Source organism: Myxine glutinosa, chromosome 14, assembly GCF_964187855.1.
Source record: "Myxine glutinosa chromosome 14, kmMyxGlut1.1, whole genome shotgun sequence".
Taxonomy (NCBI): Eukaryota; Metazoa; Chordata; class Myxini; order Myxiniformes; family Myxinidae; genus Myxine; species Myxine glutinosa.
In genome coordinates, this window is record NC_136274.1 from 6,457,042 (window position 1) to 6,477,470 (window position 20,429).

The 20,429-nt window shown below is 44.3% G+C and overlaps 2 protein-coding genes across 2 annotated transcripts in view; one reads left to right on the forward strand and one right to left on the reverse strand.

Moving 5' to 3' along the window:
* The window catches only part of STK36 (serine/threonine kinase 36), a 128,642-nt gene extending 116,319 nt beyond the window's left edge, over positions 1 to 12,323 (forward strand). Inside the window, exons 27-31 of the mRNA XM_078768054.1 lie at positions 1,378 to 1,501; positions 3,004 to 3,294; positions 3,533 to 3,754; positions 9,888 to 10,065; positions 11,133 to 12,323. Coding sequence (XP_078624180.1) covers positions 1,378 to 1,501; positions 3,004 to 3,294; positions 3,533 to 3,754; positions 9,888 to 10,065; positions 11,133 to 11,146 — 829 coding nt within the window. The 3' untranslated portion in view covers positions 11,147 to 12,323. The remainder of the gene's footprint in view (positions 1 to 1,377; positions 1,502 to 3,003; positions 3,295 to 3,532; positions 3,755 to 9,887; positions 10,066 to 11,132) is intronic.
* Positions 12,324 to 15,721: 3,398 nt separating this feature from the next.
* LOC137439397 (ras-related protein Rab-36) overlaps positions 15,722 to 20,429 on the reverse strand; it is a 60,450-nt gene continuing 55,742 nt past the window's right edge. Inside the window, exons 9-11 of the mRNA XM_068135120.2 lie at positions 18,965 to 19,055; positions 17,321 to 17,434; positions 15,722 to 17,075 (exon numbers count right to left, since the gene is read on the reverse strand). Of these exons, the coding sequence (XP_067991221.1) occupies positions 17,017 to 17,075; positions 17,321 to 17,434; positions 18,965 to 19,055 (264 nt within the window). The 3' untranslated portion in view covers positions 15,722 to 17,016. The remainder of the gene's footprint in view (positions 17,076 to 17,320; positions 17,435 to 18,964; positions 19,056 to 20,429) is intronic.

Here is a 20,429-nt window from a genome sequence, read left to right on the forward strand (position 1 = left end):
AATATGTCGATAGTTGTACACCGCTCCTTTCATATTCCATCTCCAGGCGCTGCATGACATCATTGCCGAGCACCGAAGGGGGCTCTGCAATGACGCGCGATGAAAGGGATTACTCGGTTTTCACTCTGGTGTCCTTCTTGTTTGTTTTCTTTCTTCCTTTCTTTCGTGTTTGTCTGGGCGATATCTCACCAATCGTTTGAGCCAGGAAGCTGAAATTTCGGCACAATAGTGAGCAAGTACTTTGTCAAAAACTGTATTTTTTGTTTTTTGATTAATCAATTAATTGATTAGTTATTTAATTATTATCGATAAATTAAGTTCCTATTTATTTCCTTTCTCCTCTGGGCGTTATCTCAGGCACCTTTTGAGTTAGGAAGCTGATATTTGGACATAAGAATGACCAAGTGATTTGGCTATGAAGGCTATTTTTGATTTATTGATTAATCAATTAATTATTTAATTACTCGATTCATGACTTCATTAATTATTTTTTTTAAGTTACAGATTCAAATGAAACGGTGGTGGTTTAGATATTCTATTAGCCAATTGATTAATAATTTAATTATTTTACGATTCTTTATTTATTTTCGTTATTAATCATTTATTTCCTTTCTCTTCTGGGCATCCCATCCTTCCGAGGTCGGCTAATTGAGTACCAGTTCACTGGTAATTCCCTGTTTGTCGTTGAAGGCGGCAAAAAGGGTTGGCGTCAGGAAGGGCATCCGGCCGTAAAACATTGCTTCAAAAAGGGGACCAAAAAAACAACAACTACCACGGTCCCCGAAAAGGCCAACCCCCGCTTTGCGGGGAAAAATGGCCTCTAAACGGTGGTTTTTCTTCTGGGCAATATCTCAGGCACCTTTTAAGCTAGGAAGCTGATATTCAGACACGTCAGTGACCAAGTAATGTGGCTATAAAGGATATTTTTGATTTATTGATTAATCAATTAATGGATTATTTATTTATTGATTAGTCAATTAATTAATTGATTTTTTTCCCATTAATGATTTTTAAAATTAATTTTCAAAAGGTTACAGCTTTAGATGAAAGACTGGTGGTTGAGGTATGCTATTAGCCAATTGATTAATAAATTATTTTATGATTATTATTTATTTATTGTAATTATGCAATTAATCAATCAATTATTGTACACCTCTCCCTCCCAATACCGTCTATATGTGCTGCATGGCGGTGGAGAATGTTATTTATTTATTTGGCATGGGGGCAGTATACTTTGAATGTATCTGTACTTGTGTTGTTTTCTTTCTTTTTCTTTCATGGAAACACAAATGCAAGTCGATGTAAAGGTTGGTGAGGTGGAATAGAGACACAGCCCATTGGGTTTTTAATATTCTAACCCTATGGCATTCTACGTAGAACATCCCCACAGGCCGTGGATATTGTGGGTCATTTGCTGAATGGGACCGAGGCACCCCCCGCCTCGACGTGTCATAGGTCGGTTGATAAATCGCCCGACATCAGGAATGATTTGAGCGAACATGTAAGTTGTTTTTGCCTTTTTTGACACCTGTTTTCATTGCATTTTTCATTGTAACAGCTTAAATTTATGAGTCTTGTTCACTCATTCAGACGAAATTCACTTTAGTGGCATCTGAAACACCTAAAACACCTAAAACAGAACATATTTGACAGCTTTTGTTGTTGTTTAGAAAATTTTTGTTGTACTCATTCCAGTTGCCTGGCACAAGTCCGGCGAGTCACCTCAACGCAACCGTAACGGATAACCGATTCAATGGCCCCGGCCGCATCACGTGCCCATTGTCCCAATTTAATGATCAAAGAAGCAATGGTCGCAGGGGAGGGAATATACAAGAGGCAATGTGAGAGAAGTAAATGATTCAACCAACCCCTTACCCATGACTAAATACATGCCCATAATACCAACGACAAACAGATATCCTTAATTATCTAACTTATGGCCCGACAAGTAAGCACAGTAGTTAGACAGAGGGAATCACAAGAAGAAAGAATACCCCACAGGAAAGTTAGTTCTGGCAGAGAATGTGCCACTGTGTCCTAAGACTGTGTCCCGCATGCTGGGGTGGAGGAGAGGAGAGGACGTGGCTCGCGCTCTAGTAGGGCGTGGTTCGGCCCAGAATTATAGTGGCACAGACCATGGCTCTCACCTTGCCGATTCAGTGTATCTCCTTCGCTTCTGTGGTTGCTCAGCCCTTTTATCCCATTGGGCTCTTGCGTCATCGATGATGCACCACGTCCCTCCCCCTTACTCAACCTTGGCTGCTAGCTCGGTATGGTGGGCAGAACAACCCCTCCATGACCCTTCACTTTGAGCCTTCACCCATGGCTCGGCTTCACAAACCCCTCCATGACCCTTCAACTTGAGCCTTCACCCATGGCACGCCTGGCACAACAGGCAACTCTATCATTTTCCCGTTTAAGGTAGCGCCGATGGCCTAGTGAAATGCTAAAATTGAACATTCAGAGCAACAAATATCTAGTATTGTGGGAGCTGTGCTCGCACGATAAAATCGGACAAAATGGACGACGCCAGGATTTAGGTTTCTCTGAGCTATTTATTCCCAGCTCACTCAAACGAACTCCAAAGCACTGAATCAGCCCATCGAACGGGCGGCAATATATATCAGAAACTCAACACACAAAAGCCACGCCTCTCAGGCGGGGCGTGGTATGCAAATAGATAAGCCACGCCTCTCAACGGTGCGTGGTATGCAAGGCAAGCGTTCGCCCGGTAAAGGCAAGTCTCAACACGCCCGGGCGAGTCCGGACACGTGACCGCTCGCCGGTTGCGTCATCGGCCGGTGCAGGGTAATTGTGTCATGCTACCGGTAACCGCTACAGTATCATAATTCATTACTTTACTCCTAGGCTATTACATATACTAAGGATATAACTGAACTAGGTTAAGTAGTGTTAACCCCTAGGAGACATTTCCACAACATTATTTTTTCGTATGGGCAGACCTTTGGCTCCTGCAGATTACTCCTGCCCCATGACCCGTAGACAACGTCAGGAGACCATCTGCTGGTCACTCTCCTGAGGCACCCCTCGGCCGAGGTACGGGCACGTTGTTGCAGCCTCATCGGAAACTTTCTCTGTCACCCTGAAGTCCAGCCGCGTTGGCTACTTGAGCAGGAGCCACTGTTTGAAATGCTGATGATGCGTCTTGCTGATCGGGAGCCTGTTGTGCGGCATGCTGCCAGTCTGGCGTGTGGGAATTTTGCATTTCATGGACTTGGAGTAACAGCAGCAGCACTTTCATCAGCTGTGCCATACATCGCACGTCTACTACAGGTTACAACCTCAGCAAACTGCTTGTGAGATGAAAGACTTTGAGCATTTCTGTATTTTCACAACTGTATCTCATAATGAGAGCAGCATAGAATGGTAAAATGTTTGTTGAAGTTTTCAACTTGGGTTGTTGTTCGCCGTTTGAAACAAACTAAATTGAATCCCATTGTACTTGTAATGCACAGCGCGGTTGGAAGGCCAGGATAAATGTCACACTGGGCTGTGTCTCACCCTCCTACAGGACAAGCACGTGTGCACACGCTGTAATGCAGCTGCTGCTTTGGGCAACTTGGCCGTTGTGGCTGAGGCCATGGTTGGGGATGAATTGAGTGCAGCACTTCGGAATAGCTGTGCGCTTCGATGCCTTCTGCTGTCTGCATGTGAGGATGGGCACATCTCCGTACAGGAGGCCACACTCATTGCCCTCCGCACCATGAGCAAGCGTTTGCCGGCACTGTGCCAGGTACCACCAGAAACGTCCTCACCCAATGACTAATGTCCTCACCCAATGCTAAAACTCTCAGTGCACCATACTCCTTTCATTAAGGTTCATGAGCTACCTCAATCCTTACCCACCCAAATTAATATTCAGATTAAGCTAACCCTTACCCACTTACCCACCCTCCCTCCTCCCACAACCTTCTCCCTTCAACAGATCTACCGACGTCCCTGTTCTCCACTGTTGTTGTGCTTGTGTGCTTCCCTCTCTCCCCCGTCTTGTCTCCCGCTCCCTTCATTGTATGTTTTATGTGTTTGTACATGTTTTCATGTTCAGTGAGTTAGCTCTTACACGAGCCTCGATTCTGTATACAAAAAGACCCCCCAAAAAACACAAAGCAATAAAAACGAAAGCGCTGTTGCCATCACAGCTGATCTCTGTCCATAGAACGATGAATAGTAGCTTTTCATGGTCTTTCTTTTTTTTGGTACAGATTATCGAAGCTCATGTAGGAGCTAGAACACAGAACGGATCGGGAAATAACAGAACAAAAGGAACAGTAGAAAGAGGTAGGGGTGTGTACACCAACAGCAGGGTTGTGAGGGACAAAATCGAAGAAGACTTGGAGAAATAACGGATGTGGGGAAGAATTAGGGCTCGGGGAGGACACAAGGGGTGAACAAGGTTGATACAGCTGCAAACTCTCAGGAAGGAAACTTGGAGAGAGGTGGGTTTGGGGGAGCGGTGGGTTAATGAGGTATGACTTGAGATGGTGGTAAACAGCTGTTTTGAAGCATTGGAGGGAAGAGTGGGATTATTGAAGAGTCTTAGAAAATTTGTTCCACAGAGGGAAAAAAGGGATGAATGAGTGGAGGTGAGTAGTGATTCTGGATTTTGGGAGTTTCACCAGTAGGTGATTACCAGCGGACCACGTGCCCCCATAGAAACTTGGTGGGGGGAGAAGAGGGAAGAAGGTGCAAGTCCAGAAAGGAGGAGGTCGAAGATAGAGACCACCGACCTGTCTGCAATACAAAATGATAGTCCCAGAGACGCGGCTTCATTGTGAGAGATTCTAATGATTTTGAAGGCCTTACTTCACAGGCCAACTTTGAAATGTGGTTTGCACAAGCAAGAAGTATCATGGCTGACAATGACAACCAAAAGTTTGTGTGACTGAATGTTTTCAAGAAGATTTTAAAGGAAGTAGATGAGAGAGTTGTTTTTCTGAGTGACAGAGTAAGATTGTGAGATTTGTCAAGATTGAAAGACATTCTAAGTGTTTGACCAGCTTATGATTCTATGAAGCTCTGCTTAGAAGGAATAAGTGGCTACCTGTCTATCTGAAGGATGGGGGATGTCACAGCAGAGGGTGGAATCATCAGCATGGAGATAAAGGGGATTTTCCAGAGAGTCAGAAAGATCGATGATGAAGATCAGGAATAGTACTGGGCCCAGAACACTGCCTTGGGGCACTCCTGCCTTGACAGGGAGAAGAAATGAGAGCATCTCCTTGAGAGCTACACGTTGGCTACGTGAGTAGAGGAAGTCAGGTGGCCTTGAATGTGGATGTGGCCTTCGATGCCATTGGCAGAGAGTTTGGAGAGCAAGGCAGGATGCCAGACTGTATCGAATACTTGAGATATGTCCAGAGAGACGGCCCTGATCTCATGTCTGTCATCGAGAGCCTTCATCTATTGCTGTGAGAGAAGAAGCAGCATGTCCAAAGGAGAGTGGCCTGGTCTGAATCCAAACTGATGATTTGAGATGATGCCATTGCTCAAAATAAGGATTTTATGTTGACGGTGTTGACGGTGTTGATGGATTTCTGGCTTTGCTGATGATTGGAAGCCAACAGATCTGTAGTTGAAGGTTTTCCTTTTTGCACCTTTTTATGCAATGCAGTGATGTTGGCTGACTTCCAAGGAGATGGAAGATTATGGAGGGCAAATGTTAGAGTGAACAGAGCAGTAAGGATGTGCAAGAGCAACAGAGCAGGCTTTTGCAGAGCAGCCGAGCAGGACACGTGTGCCGAGGCCATTCAGGCTAATTGCGGAATCAGTCAAGGGTTGTCAGAAACCTCTCCACCTTCTCAGGTGAAAAGGACACATATGCAGGAGCAGTTGGGTACGACTAGGTAGAGTGGATACAAAGAGTGAGGGGTAGGGGACACACGATTTGGAAGCAAACACAAAATGTGGGCATTCGGCCTTCTCATGAGCAGGCTATGGTGCAATTTGAATTGAGGGAAGGGTGAGCATACTCAGGAGACGGGCGTAATAAGTTGCCACCAGTTTTTTTTAAGGAAGGAGACAAGTTTGAAAATTCAATCTTGAGATTGAACAGATGTTGTTTCCTGGCTCTCCTGAGAGTGGACAGACACTTGTTCTGGGCTTGGTGGAATGATCAGAGATTGCCTTCATTTGGAATTGTCTTCCAGGAAGAGAATGCAAGTTGTTTCAGTGCAACTGCTTCACCACAGCAATTAGTGTACCATGAGTGGGAGGATGGGTATGATAACTCAAGATGAGATGGGATCGATCTGTGCAGAAGAGAAAGCAGATTTGTGTGGAAGAATTCCCAGGTTGAGTTTATATCAGGTGTGGTAGATTATAGTACCTTCAGAAAGTATTCACACCCTTTGACTTTTCACATTTTGTTGTGTTACAGCCTGAATTTAAAATGGATTAAAGTTTAAAATGTTGTCACTGATCCCCCATAATGATGCAAAATACCCCATAATGATAATAAAGTGAAAACAAGTTGTTAGAAAGCTTTACAAATTTATTGAAAATACAACAACAACAACATGCATTTTAAGGCCATTTTCCCTGCAAGAGCGGGGGTTAGCCTTGCGGTCCCCATGACAATCTTCTCCATTTTGCCCTATTTTCTGCATCTCTCCTTGTTAATCCCCTTACCCGCATTTCTTCTTCGACCACCTTTAGCCAAGTCTTTCTCGGTCTTCCCCGTCCTCTACTTCCTTCTACATTCATTTCCATCACTCTTCTTTTGAAAGAAGTTCATTGAAAATGAAATACAGAAATATCTAATTTACATAAGTATTCAGCTCCCTGAAGACAATACTTTGTAGAAGCACCTTTGGCAGCAATTATAGCTTCGAGTCTTCTTGGGTATGTCTGGATCAGCTTTGCACATCTGGATTTGGGGAGTTTCTCCCATTCTTCCTTGCAGATTTGCTCAAGCTCTGTCAAGTTGGATGGGGAGTGTCGGTGAACAGTAATGTTCAAGTCTTTCCATATATTCTCAATGGGATTCAAGTCTGGGATTTGGCTGGGCAACTCGATGACTTTCACGTTCTTGTTCTGAAGCCATTCCAGTGTTGCTTTGGCTGTATGATTGGGGTCATTGTCCTGCTGAAACGTAAATATTCATCACAGTCAAAGGTCTTTTGCACTCTGAAGCAGATTCTCCTCAAGGATTTGCCTGTATTTGGCTCCATTCATTGTTCCTTCTATCCTTTCAAGTCTCCCAGTCCCTGCTGCTGAAAATCATCCCCATAGCATGATGCTGCCACCACCATGCTTCATGGTAGGGATGGTTTTAGATTGATGATGAGCTGTGCTCGGTTTCTGCCAGACGTAGCCCTTTGCATTCAGACCAAAGAGTTCAATTTTCATCTCATCAGACCACAGAATATTTTGCCTCATGCTCTGAGTCCTTCACATGCTCTTTTGTAAACTCTAGGCGAACTGTCCTGTGCCTTTTTATCAGGAGTAGCTTCCGTCTGGCCACTCTCCCATAAAGCCTTGATTTGTGAAGTGCTGCAGAGACTGTTGTCCTTCCAGCAGGTTCTCCCATCTCAGCCAAAAAAACTCTGTAGTTCTGTCAGAGTCATCATTGGGTTATTGGTCACCTCCCTAACCAAGGAGCTTCTTGTGCAGTTGCTCAGTTTGATTGGATGGCCAACTCTAGGAAGAGTCTAGGTAGTTCCATATTCTTTCCAATTCCTAATGATGGAGCTCATTGAGCTCTTGGGAACTTTGAACACTCTAGAAATTGTTTTATACCCTCCCCAGATCTATGCCTCCTCACAATTCTATCTCAGAGTTCTACGGACAGTTTCTTGGAGTTTCTGCTCTCACATGCACTCTCAACTGTGGGAACTTGTATAGAAAGTTGTGTTTCTTTCTAAATCATGTCCAATCAATTGAATTGGCCAGAGGTGGACTCCAATCAAGTCCGAGAGACATCTCAAGGATGATCAAAGGAAATTGGATGCATTTGAGCTTCATTTGGAGTGTCATAGCAAAAGGCTTGAATACTTATTGACTCAAGACATTTCAGATTTTCATTTTTAATTATTTTGTAAAAATTTCTAAAATAAAAATTCCACTTCAACATTATTAGGTATTATGTGTCGATCAGTGACAAAAACTCTCGATTTAATCCATTTGAAATTCAGGCTGCAACCCCAAAAAATGTGAAAAAGGTCAAGGGGAGTGAATCTGTGCTTTGTCCCCCCAAATATTCCTGCAGGTCGCACAAGATCTGTCAGCAACCCTCTTCTCGTGAAATTGCCAAAATCAAGACTCTCTGCTCACCTTCACTCCTCTTTTCTCCTGCCTCTGGAACAAACTCCCTCACTCTCTTCAATCACATTCTTCCCTCCAGGTCTTTAAAACAGCTGTTCACCACCATCTCTTATCTTCCCCCATCCAAAAGCTTGATCTCTTCTACCCCCGTTAATTCACCCCAAATCCACTTTTTTGAAATAACAATTTCTTTCCTGGAAGTTCTAGCAGTGTCCATGTGTTTTATACCTCTCCCCCCTGCTTCCCATGCCCCCTCTCCCCGATGTCCCTGTTCGCTACTGTTGTACTTGTGTGCTGCCCTCTCTCTCTCCATCTTGTCTCCTGCTCCCTTTATCTCATGTTTTACGTGTCCGTTTATGTTTTTTTGTGATTAATGTTAGCTCTTACACGAGCCTCGGTCTTGTATACAAAAAAAACCTTCTGAAGGCACTGTAGGAGACTAGTCCTGAAGGGAGATTGTGGCTACAGTCCCTGCCAGTCTGCTTAAGTGAACTGCCAGACTTCCTGGTGCTGAAGCTGCCCACTGAGAATAACCAGAGAGATGGTGACTCTCACAAACACATGATCAGACAAATCAATTTGAGTGGAGAAAGAGCAGGAGACATTAGTAGGGAAGTTTAAAGCCAGCCGCTAACTGCGCATCATGCAATCTGAACTTGGGACAAACTACAAGGCCTTCATTAGCAGCTTGTTGGAATACTGCTTTCCCCTTTGGGATGGTGCCCCCACCGCACACCTTCCCCCTTTGGGCTGGTGCCCCCACCGCACACCTTCCCCCTTTGGGCTGGTGCCCCCACCGCACACGTTCCCAGCTTCCCCCTTCTTGATGCCATGGAAAGTAAGGCTCTTAAACTCATTGGCATCTCCCGTGATGAAGCTGAGGCGAGTGTCTGGAACTGTTACTTTTGCATCGCAGACAGGTTGGTGGCATCGCAGACCCTGTATTCCACTGCCTCCATTTTGATCTTGCACCCTATGCCCTCTGTTGGCTGTGTCCCTCCCAGGTTTCTGCAGGGTGCACAAGGTCTGCCAGTAAACTCTTTTGTTAAACTCACACAATCCAGGCTCACTGCTCACCTCCTCATTTGTTCCTCTTTTCTGTGGAAACAACTTCCCCAGTCTCTTCAGTCCTATTCTTCACTGCTGCTTCAAAACTGGCTTCCGTCTGTAGCTCTGGGGTTTAGTTTGTTCTCCACTACCTCAGGCTATCCCCCAACTATACTCATGATCTCTTCTTTACCAAATTAACCCATTCCCAAACACTCCATTTTTCCACGTTATTGTGGTTTTACCCCTCTCCCTCACCTTTGTGATTTGTTATTTTTCTGTCATCCCCACTTTCCCCTTCCTCTTCTTGCTTTGTTTCATGCAGCGTGTTCACCTGTTATGTGGCCTTGTCCCTCTCCCCTTTATCTCACTCTCACCTTTACTCTGCTTTTGGTGTTTTCTCCCTTTCCATTTTTCTCTCTCTCTCTCTCTCTCTTCCAGTGTGAATTTAAGTTTATAAACTGTTAGATTGAATTGATGTGGTGCCAATGGGCTAGTGCAGGCTTGATGGGCCAAATGTCGTCCTCCTCTATCCAAATTCCTTGTGTACCTTGCAGGATATGGTGAGAAATGGAGCGGTGCATAAATTGTCTGTGCTCCAAGATAACCTCACCGCCCAACATCATGGCAAGAACCCGAGCGAGGCACCGTCCGTGGTTGCTGTGGCTGCACATTGCAGCAAGCTCATTGGCACACTGCAGCAAGCAAGCATCCGGAAGCAATGGACAGATGGAGGCAAGTACAAAATGTGCACGTTTTGTGAGGTACCAAGGCAGTGGAACACGTGATTCCATCATCATCATCCTCATGTCTACAAAAGAGAAAGTTGGTCTGTTAATCTTCTGATATACGCTTTGAGTTGGTACTAGCTTGATGATGTTGTGATTTACAAGGCCCTTGAGTGATTGTCAGTGCAGGTTGAAACACACCACCCCACACCTTGTCTATAACCTGTTGTCTCCCTCCTCGACCGTTTGGGCATCCATAACATTCTGGTGAAGACTATTCTAGTTCTCAACGACCCTTTGACTGAAGTAATATTTCCTCACATATAACCTGCACATCAGCACAAAGGGTTTAAGAAAGTGAGCAATCTTCGTCATCCTCTATGCGTGTGAGCATTTCCAAGGCAAACGCCTTGTGTTTAGGTCCGTCATTTGGTTTGAGTTCCTGCAGAATCTGCACCTACTCATCTGCAGAATCTGCAGAACAACTCGACATAAAACTTCAGTTCAAGGTAGAGAAAAGGGGCCCGGTCGCTCTCTGTGGGACCAGGGATCTGCCGTGAGGGAATTCCAAATCAATTTGTCTCTGTCCTGTTTTATTCTTTGTTTCAAGTTTCAAGTCAAGGTTCGTGGAAGAGCTGGAACACTGAACGGATCAGGATGCAACAGAACAAAAGGAACATACGAGAGAGGAGGGGGGGACATCACCAGCAGAGTTGAAAGACAAAATGGAGGGAGACTTGGATAAATAAGGGATGTGGGGAGGAAATTTTTGGTAGGGAGAACACATGGGGTGGACAAGATAGATACAGAGGCAATCTCTCAGGAAAAACTGGAAACTTGGAAGGTGGACTCGAGTATTAGGGTTTGGGAGCAACTGGTGCACTTCTGTTATCATTAAAAGTCTGGATCATATTTCCCTACTAGTTGTTTTCAGTTCATCCGTTTTATTTTGTAACGAGTCTGCATTAGTACAGGATACATTTATTGATTAAAATGTTGTATTTACTTGTATTTTGATTAATGTTTGTAATAAACATGTCCTCCCTAATTCCTCTTCCACCGTTACCTACCTAGTAATTGCAGACTAGGATCACTCGCAGGTGCTTGGGGGCTGCGGCGATTTCCCAATGCCCTTGTTGCTGCGGCCGCTCCCGAAGGCTTGTGTGCTGGAATCTCTCAGGGACACTGAAGGGCTAGAACTACCCTCTGGTGCTTGTGGATTGTTGCAACTGCTTCCTCACTTACTGCCAAGGTCCTCTCTGCCATCACTGGTGCTTCAAATTTATCGATGTGCTCAGCCTTTCCTCTCCTGTTACCCTCTTTCCGATGGCCAGGTATCCTCAATGGATTATTCCCTGATGTATAATCAGGTTTTGTTCTTTTTTTCCACTCTTCCTGAGCTTTCTCCTCTCATTCCATTGACTATTTATTCGGTTTGGGGCCACGTGTCTCAGCTCACATCTCCGATCCTTTAAGGTTATTTGCCAAAGTTAGAATTTCTCTCTCCTCTCCAGTCTTTTTTTTTTTTTTTTTGGATACAGGATCGAGGCCCGTGAAAGAGCTAAACCAAAGATAAAGCTGAACCAGCAACAGACGTAACTTTACCTGTCTGTTTTGGTTTAGATCGCCGAACCTCACTACCTTGTCAACTGACACGTCCGTTACTCCAATTCCACCATTTAGATCCCCAACACGAAGTGACCATCCTCTAGTTGTCCATTATAAGGTGATGAAGCTTAAAGTTCTGCTAAGGCCTAAACTGACTGCACCTGTTCTCCAATGGCAAGCTTTGAAGCAGGTTGAATAGGACGATGTAGATCGCCTGTCTCTTTCACGACTTCCGCATAACTTTTCCTCATTCCCTTCTCTCCAGCTTTTATCAGACTTAACACTTTCTTCAACTTCCTGAAGCATCTTGCCAACTTCCTCTTTAACCACTTTATGTTCCTCGAGAGAGACTTTGTCACACACTGCAGGTGCATGGCTATCTTCAGCGGTTACACAGCAGGTACAATGTAAACTGAAAATTTTTCACGTAATTATTGGTGCATACACATTATCAGCTGAAATGTGTAAGTGTCACTTGTGCCCATTGGATACATAGTACATGTGTACATCGTTTGTTGGAGAACGTGGCGTTTGTGCCAATGACTGTACACACATGTATAGCCAGACATATTATCGACTCTTTATTGAGCAATTTGCATCAGAACCTGTTTGAATGGATGTCAAATAAAACCCAGAACCCTGAGGGGTGCAAGCACAGTTCATTCCATATCTACTGAGGTTTCCGTTCATTTGGATCAATCTTGTGTTGAATGAATGATCGTTTTAAGGCCATTTTCCCCCGCTAGAGTGGGGGTTAGCCTTGATGTTGTGTTGATGCATATGATGACCACCTGTCAATGTAGGCTGTTATAAAAGTAGGCACAATCAAGGAAATAATCGTCACAAAGACGAAAGACTAACAAATGGTAAACTATTAAAATGTTTGACTTTGCATTACAAAAGGAACAAGAAAGAGCAATCAGATTGCAAACCCTCACCAGGATGAATTTTCAGTGGTTTTAAGGCTTTTGTGTAAAAACAAATATGGCGGCCGAACCACGTGACCGATGACGTCATCATGTTTTCTTTCTCTACTAATTTATTCCTAGATTATGCTCAAGAAATTTCATCTTGATCGGATGAAGTTTTGTACTTGTCGAATTATGACGTCATAATGGAGGCACCTATGACATCATCATTAACATATTTTATTCCCCATGGAACGTTCTTTACAATGAGCCATGTCTCAATTTTTTCTATTCAGCACTTTCGGAGATATAGAGGTGCAAAGTTTTTCCGTTTTTCCAAGATGGCGGCAGAACCACGTGACCGATGACATCATTTTTTTTTTCTCCACCAGTTTATGCTGACATGGCGTTCAAGAAATTGCATCTTGATTGGATGAAGTTTTGTACTTGTCGAATTATCAAATTATGACGTCATAATGGAGGCCTTGGGCCGAGAGAGCTAAAAATTGGGCACAGTATATTCCAAGGCAAGACAAATATGTGTGTAAAGTTTGGCGATTCTACGTGCAACGGTCTAGACGTAGTACTGAGAACAAACAGACAGACAAACAGACAGACAAACCGATCAACATACTTTCCGGAATCTTTTCCAGCAAGTAACAAACAGACAAACAGACAGAACCACAAACGCAACCGACCAATATACTTGAAAAATCTTCGATTTTGTAAGTAACAAGAAAACAGACAAACAAACGGACTCAAATGCAATACCCTCTCCTCAGGTGAGGGTAATTATCACAAAAATATTAAATGACAGCGTTCCATCCCGAGTACCTTAATACCTTGTTCGCACCGCGGTTAAAACGGTTCCCCTTTGGCTGCCTTTGCTCGGACACTTCCCTCCCGAAACCCACGCCTTCAAAGTGGACGTAGAGACGCGTTTCAACACTCACGCCTATCCCAGGGAATGATCGTCCACCTACACTCTAAATCACTACACCTCATCACGACTAAACTCGTGACGTTGTACTTAGATATTCTTCTTCATCACACTTTGCTTTATCTGCCTCTAGTATTTACAGCTCACAAATAGTGTCAACCATTTTATTAAAGTTCTTGATAATCCTATGCAGTATATTAAAAATGCAATGAAGCTGCGTGCGTCTGAAGCCTTCTGGTCAAAAAACCCACTGGTTGGACATCTGACATGACTCCACCCACAATTGCAACCAGGAAAATCATCCGTCTGCCATTTTGGTTCTGTATGTCACAGTTCCATATATGCTGCAGGCCTCAGGCCTCTGGTGTAAGCCCATGGGTAAGTGCAACTGGAATCTATCCGAGATATATAACCACGATGTATTATATATGTACATTATGTATGTAATCCTAGGTTTTTTTTCCAGGAACCGTCTGTTGTCTATACACCACCCAAAGAAATGGAGGATTTCTATACATTTGAAGACTGGATAACAAGTCGTCTCTCATGAAAGAAATGTACGTTTTGATTACAACAAATGCAGAGAAAATAATATAGTCATGGAGGTAAATGTATGTTGATACTACAATGTATAGAAAATATGTTGGGTGGGGGAGGATGAGAACTTGGGGTTTGGTGTGTGGGTTGAGGACTTAGGGGGGGAAGTTGAGGTGAAGATGGAGGGAGGGGAGGACAGAATTGGGAGAGGGTGGTTGAGGCTTTGAAGTTACGGGTGGAGGACTTGAAGTTACGTTTTGCAATTTCCATGGGCCCGTTTTTTGCAAGCAACGCTGCAACGGGTAGACTAATAAGACGTTAATTATATAGCGAATTGTCGAATGGCAGCATCAAACTTCACAAAAACATCAACACACTGCTTAACACAATCATTCATAAAGAATTTACAACAAGCATCTTGTGTATTCGTCATATCCGCAATCAGTTCCATCGTTTATTCGTCACTTTTTTGAAGGGTTCATTTTTATCACTAAATAATTGGTGGCCTGGAGAGTGCGGAACACAAACCACACTGACGCGTTCGTCAATCGGAACTGAATCTTCTTCAATTTTTCAACAATTTAAATAATCGATTTAAAGTGTAAGGTTTTTCTCTTCATCTTGCATTTGAACACGTCTAAGCGAATGAGGATCAACCCCGTGGGGGCTGCACTGCACTGCGTAGTTGTGCGTTCGGCCAATGCTTATTCACACTTTGTACCATTATTTACTTGCACACCATTGCAGGCAAAAGAAGATCAAAAAGGACAAATAAATTGTCCATCATATTGTGGGTTAAAAAAAAAGAAAGACATTTTGTTTTTGCCATGAACAAAAACGGATACGTCATCACGTATGTACATCACGTATGTATATACTCGTACATAGATATACATACGTATATATATACACCGCATATGCTGTTTGCAGCGGAGGTGCAGACATAGGAGCTGGTGTTGCTGCTCAAAGTGTTGCAGGTTGCGCCCTGTGGTACGTCACCTCGTCGCGGTGTGAACGACGTATAAGGGACCAGCTGATACATGTGGAACTTGTTCGATGTCCCTCAACAATGAATGCCCATTGTCGAGGCATATCGAACACGTCTTGCGTTTACCAATCACCGAGCTGGTTTAAAAGCAACATGTTGCAGCCAGCTTCATCACGACGATGGAGACGAGACCACCATCTCTTATCTTCTCCCATCCAAAACCTTGATCTCTTCTACCCCCAGATCCACTTTTCTTGAAATACCGACTTCTTTCTTAGAAGTTCTAGCAGTGTCAATGTGTTTTATACCTCTCCCACCCCCATGCCTTCTCCCCCCAAGCCCCCTCCCCCCCCCACGAAGCCCCCGCCCTCCCACAGATCTCCCGTTGTCTCTGTTCTCTGCTGTTGTACTTGTGTGCTTCGCTCTCTCTCCCCATCTTGTCTCCCGCTCCCTTTATTGTGTTTTGTGTGTCGGTTGTTTTTTTGTGATTGATGTTAGCTCTTACACGAACCTCGAAAGGCCTTGTATACCAAAATATACAAGGATGAGACCAAAAAAACCTTGTACCAAAAAAAAAACGAAACCAAAAAAACCCAAAAACCTAAACCACAAATAAATAATAAAAAAAAAGGATGAGAAAATGTCACAAGCCTGTTATTATGTAAGGCATACTAATCTGAGAAAGCAATATCCGTACGCCTTTATTTACTTCAGCCCAACAATTAGTGTAAACGGTACCGTACCTGTTGAGCTTTTCGATCAGTGGTTTGCGATATAAAATTTTAAATCGAGCCAACTCGAATTTAAATCCGGCTCATCAGTGAAAGCCTAAATGAGAACGGATAAGTTACACAGAACCAGTTGCCTTGAAAATAAGACCCTCACAGTTATGCTTCCCTACCAAAACGCTCAAGCATGAGCAAATAAACCTTTCATTTCAGAGTAGGCCTGATGACAGGCCATTTCTTGGACCTTCTGATTCTTGGATTCAAAATATCTTTTGGGTATAATTACTGGGTTCATCCCATATAAGCATCATCTCCCCTGCATGGATGCTGCACATGCACTTACAAGTTTTCTTACAAAGGATTATGTGAGTGAGGCCTCCTATTACAACACAGAGATCCCACTCAAAATGATTACAGAACAAGAAGGTAAAATAAAACTTAAACAAACTTGTACATTTGCTCCATTGTAAAAACGACGTCGGCGTGAATAAAACTTGATTCGCTGTTCCCTTTCGTACTGAGGTACAGCAGGATTGCGTTGATGAGGTCTACGACAGTCCTTCCTTCAGGTGTCGAGATGAAAGTTGATCCAATGTTTCCAAGTGTCCTTTTCAATAGTATATTTCCACTATCTCGCTCGGGCAAATGACCAAACGTCCTTTGTCAGTCCGTTCCTCGCTCCGTAAATCCACACCAGGTGTATGTACCGGTCCCGCGTCGATACTCAAACCATTATTGTGGTCACACCCTTGTCTTACCCACCCGTCCCCTCCGCACACACCATTTTAAATACATCTTGTTTCCATCAGTGGACTGCAAGATATGGTAATGAGTAAAATCAACATAACTGAATGTCCGTCAGCATTCCTATTTTGTTGCCTGGTGTTGGCTTAGCGGTTCGGGTGCCGGCGTGGGATCCTAGGATCCTGGGTTCGCATCCCGGTCGATCGCTGAATTAACACCAGGGGGGTTGACTCAGCCTGTCATCCTTCCGAGGTCGGCAAATTGAGTACCAGTTCACTGGTCATTCCCTGTGTATCACAAGAGGCGACTAACAGGGTTGGCGGCAGGAAGGGCATCCGGCCATAAAACATTGCTTCAAAAAAGGGGACCACGGTGCCTGAAAAAGGCCAACCCCTGCTCTTTGGGGAGAAATGGCCTCTAAAGGTGGGTTTTTTGGGGGGTTTTTTATTCCTATTTTGTTGCCTTTGGGATGTTGAACAAACGTGCATTCAACAGCTCCGATGAGCTAGCAACAGCTCCTCTTACTTGCATTCTCGTAAACGCTTTGGCTCGTCCCAGCAACGTCTGCAAAATAACATGAGAGTAAAATTACCAACTTTGATTTGTCTTCTGCTTAGAACATTTCCCTCGCTGTGTAGTTTAAGGCAACAAGAATTGATGCTGGCAAACCTTGTGAGGAGGTGACTGACAAAGGCAATGGGATGGAGGATAAAAGAGAAGGAGAAGGTCAAGAAAGGTGATGGGAGGGGTGGAAAAGAGGTGGAGGAAAGGATGAAGAGGAGGTGCTGTTTAAACCACACAATACTCACTCACAACCTCCCCTATTCTGGTCATTGGACCATTGGGCCGCTCCAGCTCCTGCAGGAGACTCGCTTCAAAGGCGAGCGACGCGATGCGGAAGAAGAAATCCTTCACATTCTCTCCTGTGGAGTTCACCAGGATATGGAGGAGCAAAATAACCCAAAAAGAAACTAGCATGGCTCTGTGCTTGATTCACTCACAATCAATCCAAAATACAAGTTTTTCATTTCACTGTTAATTTTCATGACAATTTGATGTAAAAAGACATGCTTAATGCTTCAACCAGATTTGTACGACACAAAGCGGGCCTTGTGAGCCCCAAAAGAGGAATGACAACACAAACTCAGAACCTCAGTGTTGACATTTGGGTTCGATTCCGTGGGGAACTGGATCGGACATAAGCTGTCCACCTGTTGCTCCCTGGGTATTACATTTTACATTTCAAGGGCCACCATCTGATAGGTTGAGATGCTTCACTCCTGGTTGTACTGGAGAAACATTGAGGACATGACAGATTTTCACAAACACTCGACCTTTGAATGAGTACCAGCCAATGGATTTTGTGAAAAATCTCCAGACATTGATAATTCTGTTCGACATTCCCAGCAAATGATCCATACAGGACATATTCTCAGCTCTGGAAATGTTCACAACCTTGTTGTGCTTGTCCAAAGCAGTATGGGGCCTATAATTATTACAATTCGAATTGTTGTTTATTTTGGAAATTACCTGTCGCTGATCATTTCAGGGGTGGAGAGGAAAAGAAAGCCGAAACAAAACTAAGAGCCGCCTACGCCTATGTCCAATTACATAAACAAACTAGAAGGGCACTAGGTAGAGCGCATACCTCCGCCAGGCTGAACAGTTTGTTTTGTATCCAAATGATAGGCCGGATCTGGTATCGGACCTGAATCAAAATCTAATCAGTTTGTTCCTGTCACCGAACCAACTCATTCACCTAGTTTAGTCATGTCATCCATAACTTTTTAAAATATCATGTTATATATCGCTTTTTTCCCAATCCCTCAATGGTGAAGAATCACTTAAAAATTAAATAATTCTCATATCCGAATATATGTTCAGATCTTCACCAAAATGGAATCGATTCCTCCTTGTCACACCCAATCGGTCCACCAAGTTTCGTCTAAATCCATCCATAACTTTTCGAGATATCCTGTTATGTATCGTTTTGCCCCGATCTCCCAATCGTGAAGAATCACTTTAAAAATTCTAGTAGCCGGATCCGAATCCGGATCTTCACCAAAATCTAATCATTTCGGCCTTGTCACATACTCTACCTCTCTGCCAAATTCGTCCGAATCCGTCCACAACTTTTTGAGATATGTTGTTCACAGACAGAGGTGAAAACATAACCTCCATCCAACTTTGGTGGCGGAGGTAAACAGTGGAAGAAAGCAAAAACTTCAATACTGCCATGTTATTCTCTATGTGGCGAGGGGATGCAAGCAACGCCATTCAAGATTGAGATGACAATATCTGCAACACCCACCCCTCCTCTCCTTCCCTCCAATCCAATTGTGTTCTAAATATTCACTAATTGTAAGACATATGCAAGACGTGCTAATTTGATGCAAGTACAATGTAAATGACACTTAACCATCACAAGTCGATGCCTTCCTGGTCCATGATACCTTCTTTTGATGAAACTGACCAATACTCTGCATTCATTGCTTTGGCCAACGTGATGGCATCCATTTCCATCCGCTTGCACTCAGAAGCCGACTGGGAAAATATCACAATCATTGGGAGTTGGTTAATGCCTTGGCCATGTCCAAAATAAAATAAATTCAAGAACGTGAAATGATTGGGGTAAAAAGGGCACATTAAGGCAAAATGCTCATCAAGGCTGCTAAAGGGTTAACCAATCCATTAAAACCCAAATGGCTTCCAAGCCTCCATGTCTTCGTGCTTTTAGGGAGGTCTAGCATCGACTACTGAATACGTGGCATGGACAACACGCGACTTTCGGAATGGCGTAATCCGCCCCAGAATGCTTGGCGCGCATGCACAGAAACCCCTGGCAACCAAGTCCATCTGGGCAGCAGCCGAACGTTTCTTGTGCGTGCGTGCCAGATACAGCCGAACGTTTCTTGTGTGTGCATGCCAGATACAGCCGAACGTTTCTTGTGTGTGCATGCCAGATACAGCCGAACGTTTCTTGTGCGTGCGTGCCAGATACAGCCGAACGTTTCTTGTGCGTGCGTGCCAGATACAGCTGAACGTTTCTTGTGTGTGCATGCCAGATACAGCCGAACATTTCTCGTGCGTGTGTGCCAGATACAGCCGAACGTTTCTTGTGCATGCGTGCCAGATACAGCTGAACGTTTCTTGTGTGTGCATGCCAGATACAACCGAACGTTTCTCGTGCGTGTGTGCCAGATACAGCTGAACGTTTCTCGTGCGTGCGTGCCAGATACAGCCGAACGTTTCTCGTGCATGCGTGCCAGATACAACCGAACGTTTCTCGTGCATGCGTGCCAGATACAGCCGAACGTTTCTCGTGCATGCGTGCCAGATACAACCGAACGTTTTTTGTGCGTTCGTGCCAGATACAGCCGAACGTTTCTCGTGCGTGCGTGCCAGATACAACCGAACGTTTCTCGTGCATGCGTGCCAGATACAGCCGAACGTTTCTCGTGCATGCGTGCCAGATACAACCGAACGTTTTTTGTGCGTGCGTGCCAGATACAGCCGAACGTTTCTCGTGCATGCGTGCCAGATACAACCGAACGTTTTTTGTGCGTTCGTGCCAGATACAGCCGAACGTTTCTCGTGCGTGCGTGCCAGATACAACTGAACGTTTCTTGTGCGTGCGTGCCAGATACAGCCGAACGTTTCTCGTGCGTGCGTGCCAGATACAACTGAACGTTTCTCGTGCGTGCGTGCCAGATACAGCCGAACGTTTCTCGTGCGTGCATGCCAGATACAGCCGAACGTTTCTTGTGCGTGCGTGCCAGATACAACTGAACGTTTCTTGTGCGTGCGTGCCAGATACAGCTGAACGTTTCTCGTGCGTGCATGCCAGACACAGCCAAACATTTCTCATGCGTGCCAAAGATGGATTGTAACATTAAAATGACTCATAAAATTTATCGG